Genomic DNA, 5,368 nt, shown 5'->3' on the forward strand with positions numbered 1-5,368 from the left:
CGGCCGCAGCTCTGTCCACTCCGCAATCCCCTCCGGCCGCTCTCCCCGGCCTTTCCGGGTGTCCTCACTGTCCCTCTCCCCGCAGACTGCCGCTACACGTGTCACCAGGAGTGTCGCAGCCTCATCCAGCTGGATTGTCGCCCGCCGGGCCAGTGCCAGGTCCAGCTGTCCCCAGAGAGCACCCTGCTGTCACCCTGCAGCCAGGTACGCGGGGAGGGGGCTCAGGGGGGCGGCGGGATCGCCTCCGGAGAGGATTTCCTGCTCCAGAAGGCTTTTCCAGCCGGGAGGGTTTGTCCCAACTCGGGCTGGGAGTGTCACCCATGTGTCACCTGCAGGCCACCGGCGCCCTGCCCATGCGGGCTGGGTGCGGTCCGGCGGGATGGAGGTYGGGAATTTGGGTGTCCCTCTGCCCGGACAGGTGAGGGTGGAGCTCTGGAGTGTTTAAAACTCTGAGCTGCCTCAAGCAGAGCGGGGACATCAACCCCAGCGCCGCCCAAACCCCAGCGCCGGCCAGGGAGGGTCGATATCGGGGCTGAATGGTCCCAGCAGCGGCGCTAAATTTGGACAATCGCGTTTTTCCTGAACTGTGAAGGGTTCAAACATGGATTTCCCTGCCTTGAGCAGGGCCCGGACGTGGATTTCCAAGGCGTTCTGGCCGCCAGCCGCGTTTTGAAGGTTTCAGTAGTGCCGGGGGATGGAGACTCGTCCATCCGCGTTAGGGATGTGCGCTAATCCCGGGGTTACTCCGGAAGGCTCGGCTTTGCTTTAATCCCGGCTCCTGCGGTGTCTGGGACTCCTGCGTGGGTGGGACSGGCTGCAGGGCCAGGGAGGCATGAGATGTAAAATCCTTAACGCTGCGAGCTTAAGGCATCGCTGACAGACCTGCCYGGAGAGGATTTGGCTGGCGTGGAGCCTCTTCAGGCTCTGTGTGCTTTTAGGAAATGTTTGGAGCAGCTCTTCAGGGAAYTGGTGGAGTCACCATCCCTCGAAGAGCTCARAAAATGAGTGGMTGTGGCMCTTGSTGGTACAGCCTASTGGGTGTGGTGGGATTCAGCAGGATTTGCAGCCTCAATGATTCCCTGGTTCTGTGTTCTCTCCGTTTTTATAATCCCGTGTTTATGCCCCTCTCTGTGGAGGACCTCGATGTGCAGAACTGGAGATTTTGGGAATATTTTGCACTTTTCCAGAAGCAATGTGGGGTTTCTGTTGGGTCTGTGGGGTTTGGTTGTCACCCATCCTTTTCCATATGAGCTCTGGCCTTGCTGGGCAGCTGCTGCTGCTCGGAATAAAATGACCTGAGGGATCTGATGTGGGATTTATCTCTCCAAGTTATGCATTACAAAGGAGCTCAGAGTGCGTTCCCCACTAAAGGTGAGAAGCCAAATTTCTTCAAAATCTCCTTTGGGTGTCACTGGGCTTCCCCTGGCAGCGTGAGCACTGCTGGGATCTGGGAAAAACGAGAAAAATGTTTCATCTCCAGGGCGATCACCCCAGCCAGGGTTATTGATGGGGCTAATAACAAACGGGGAGCGTGAGCCCCGTGGCCATCCATCACCCTGACACGGCCCCGCTGTCATCCTGGGGAGGGGCAGGAAACAAAAGTGTCTCTGCAATTCCAGCAGCAGACAGAAATCCATAAATCCATCCCAAAAMCCAGGGATTGCACCTCGGGATCCTCAGCGCAGCAAAGCCCTGGCTGGGTTCCCCTTCCTGTGCTGGATTTGGGGGTTAACGAGGGTAAATCACTGCAGWAAAGCTTCATTTTTCTTTATGGATAATCAGGGAAAAATCATTGCCAGGTTTATTTGGTCTGAGCACACATTGCTGTTGGTCAAGCAGGTTTTGCTGCTGGAAAGGAGGAGGATGGAGGGGAAATAATGTCAGTACTGCAGTAAGAGGCTAACAGGATATCTGAGTACCATGGCAGGAGGGGAAGAGGCCTGAAAACACACGAAAAATTAACAGCTGGCATAGCTGGAAGTCATTAAATCGTATTATCAAAATTAGGCAAAGTGGAAGCAGCAGAGAAATGACTATTTTAATATCACCTATTTAAGCACTGTTACCATGTAACGCCAGGAATTAATAACTTGGGCTTGGAGCCAGGGAAATACTCCAGAGTGTGYCACATTTGGGTCCCAGATCCGCTCCCAGGGTGACACCAGGGCTCTGCTGAGCTGCCAAAATCCTCCCCTGGYCYTGGCAGCTCCWGGARTTTGGTCCCTGGGTTTGGCAGGGCTGGTGGTGTGCTTCCCATGGCAGTGGGATCAGTGGGGTTTTTTTTGGGGCTGATGTGCAGGTGGAGCTGCTGCTGAACAACRGGGTCAGGGTTATTGGGTTTATTTGGCTTGGTTGTGTTCTCACAGAGCTGCTGTCCCAAACAGGGGGACTGCAAAGGATGAGTGAGGGATTTTAGAGAATCCCATGGAACATCCAGGGGCTGCACTCTGGTTCTCTGAGGAGCTCTTGGGCTGAGGTTTCACAAAACACCCCGGTGCTGATGCTCCCAGCCCTCACTTTCTGCCCATTTTAAGCTGTTTCCCCTCTAAATGTATCCCGGTGGAGCTGAAGGGGCTGTGCTGCTGCAGGAACACGCTGCTGCCATAAAATCATGGATTAATTCCCTCTGCTCCGAGCTGCCGTGTAAATAAGGCTCTTGGATTCTCGCCTTCCTCTTTGTGAGATGCAGATGTTGCCTCCTCCCGCCTCCTTTCCCATCCCAATCCCGGTTTGCATTCACAGGAACTGTCAGAGCCTTGCAGCAGTTGGAGTCCTTCATCTCCAGAGGGTTTGGAGCAACATCTGCAGCCTCTYGAGATGGGAGGAGGTTTTGGTGCTGGGTGGTGGATGGTGTGAAGGTCTTGGAGCCCTGTGGGATCGGATGGAGGAGCAAGTTGAGATGGGATATTGGGGWTAAATCCTTTCTTGTGAGGGTGGGAAGGCCCTGGCACAGGGTGCCCAGAGAARCTGTGGCTGCCCCTGGATCCCTGGAAATGTCCAAGGCCAGGCTGGACGGGGTTTGGAGCACCCTGGGATGGTGGGATCCCRTGGGGAGCAGAGCCCTTCCCCTGCCCAGCTCCACAAACGCTGGGATTCACCAGGCAGGAAGGTCACAGCCACTCCAAAGCAGAGCTGAACAGGTTTTTCCTGGGCTGCAGTTGAAGCTGCCTCATCTGGGTGCTCTGAAATCAGCTGCAGGGTGGAAAGGCACCCACTCGTGATGGAAGGGTCTCCTGGCACCCCGAGGAGGGTCTGAGCTGCATCCTCCCCCGTCCCCATCGCCTCTCGGCTCCCTCGGACAGGTGATGCCGCTCCCGAGGATGCTGTAACAGGGATAAAGCAGCCCCCCACTCTCCGTGGCACCACTTTTGGGGTCTCCAAGGTGCTGCCGGGGGTCCCTGGGCGCCAAGGCCGAGCCCAGCGCCTCTCGGCTGACAGTGGGGGTGACAAATTTTGTAAGAGGAAGTGACCGAGCTGCGGCAGAGCGGGGCGAGGGCAGGAAGAGGAGGCGATGCTGCTGCGCCGGCACCCCGGGAGCGGCGAGCCGGGAGCGAGCTGGGAGTGAACTGGGAGCGAACTGGGAGCGAACTGGGAGCGAACTGGGAGCGAACCGGGAGCGAACTGGGAGCTCTGCCCCTTCCATGCCGCCCCAGCGCCGCTGCGCAGGGAGGCGGGCGCGGGAGGCGAGGGAAGGGAAGGGTTACCCGGCACGGCAGCGTGTTAAGGAGGAATCGCTCGGCAGGATGAGCAGAAGGAGCCGCAGATAAGCGGCGAGCCGGGGATGTGAGCGCGGGGCTCGCAGCGGGGACCCCGATGGTCGCCGGCCCCCCGAGCCCCCCGGCTCGCCCGCTGCCCCTCGCCTCTGCCGGGCTCCCATCGGCAGCAGCATGAGCAGCGGCTACTGCAGCTTGGATGAAGACCTCGAGGATTGCTTTTTCACGGCCAAAACCTCCTTCTTCCGCAGCGCGCACRGCAAGGTCCCCGCCAAGGTAAAAACCCGAGCGGTGCGCAGGGCTGGGGGATGCTGCTGCTCCCTCCCGCATCTTCGGCTGCCAAAAACCGAGCTTGGGCCGGACTCAGGGCGGGGAGGGGGTTCTGCCCTCTCCCCTGCGGGCTCTGCACCGCTGCGGGTTTTTCTCAGCCTTTTACGCGCCGGGTTTCCCCCTTCCCCGGGGATTCACGGGTGGTTTTTTTTTCGGCTTTGGGTGGAATCCTTTAGCCGTCTGCCCAGCGGGGACCTGTGGTGTGGCCTTGCAGAATCCGTGCCACGCGTGGGAATTGCGCCCGTGGGGTGGGTGGGAAAGTTCAGGGCAGGATTAATCTGTGAAGTGATGAAGGCGATGATGAACGTGGTCCTTCTCTGCGAGCGTGGGGCTGTGTGTGCCTGCCTTGGGGAAGGACASAGCGTTTGGCTGGGCACTGCTCACCCCAGGATGAGATTTCTGTCTCAGCAGCATTGACGAGGCTGYYTMACRATTTTTAAATGTCTRTTTAAAAATAAATAAATAAATTAAAAWTCCCTGTCATGAACTTTGGGGCCCCAAGCAGCGCTAGGCATAAAAGGAGAAGGCGCTGCTGCGGAAGTGGGGGTTTCACACAGGAACGAGAGCTCTGCAAAACCCAGAGATCAAATCTGGCCCAGGCAACAGCTTTTGCACTCGAAATTCTCCTGAAAACCGCCAGCACCGACGTGCTCCTGCTCAGCCTCTTCTGTGTTTGCAACCTGAGGCTGCAGAGCTGCAATCCCTGGCAGGTGCTTTGGGGTTCAGCCTCCTGCAGCAGCTCCACAGGCTCTCCTCGGGCAGGGGGGGGCTTCTATCAGTGGGGATTTTATGGAATTTCTCTGAAGAAATGGTTTAGGATGGGATATTCCCCGCCAGGCAGCAGCTCCCTCTCGCTATGATTAACCAACACGTACTGCTGGTTTCTAAATGTCATTGGATGATTCATTTGTGTAGGAGATGTGGGAGATCGGGGTGTTGGTGCAGCCAGAGCTGCTCTGTCGGAGCCAGGGCACTGCAGATCCTCAGCTCTCTTTGGGAATCTGCTTTGTGCTGTTGCTGTTTGGGATCTCTCCCAAACATGCTCAGCCCCCTTTTCCCCATCTCCTCACCTGGATGTGACAGGCGTGGGTGGCAGAGCTCRGGCTGCCAGAGAAGATGGAGCCTCTCAGGGGTTTGGTGGTGTGGGGAGGAAATGGTTCCTGTGCATGAAAAACAAAACCACATGCAGTAAAGGTGCTACTGAACCCTACTGGTGTCGTGTGATGGGTCTGGGTGAGGAGGTGGATTCTCACAGGGTGGAAACCACGCTCAGGCCTCGGTGGGAGAAGATTTGGGGGGGGTTCGTGGCTTGTTTGGGGTTGGTG

General features: G+C 57.5%; 1 protein-coding gene across 1 annotated transcript in view; it reads left to right on the top strand.

Moving 5' to 3' along the window:
• Window positions 1–85: 85 nt before the first annotated feature.
• The window catches only part of RASSF5 (Ras association domain family member 5), a gene marked incomplete at its 5' end in the record, with an annotated part of 17,191 nt that continues 11,908 nt past the window's right edge, over window positions 86–5,368 (top strand). The window contains 2 exons of the mRNA XM_057387474.1: window positions 86–204; window positions 3,789–3,989. Coding sequence (XP_057243457.1) covers window positions 86–204; window positions 3,789–3,989 — 320 coding nt within the window. The remainder of the gene's footprint in view (window positions 205–3,788; window positions 3,990–5,368) is intronic.

This window comes from Malurus melanocephalus, unplaced genomic scaffold, assembly GCF_030028575.1.
Source record: "Malurus melanocephalus ecotype Western Australia unplaced genomic scaffold, MMel_1.1 scaffold_1221, whole genome shotgun sequence".
NCBI lineage: Eukaryota > Metazoa > Chordata > Aves > Passeriformes > Maluridae > Malurus > Malurus melanocephalus.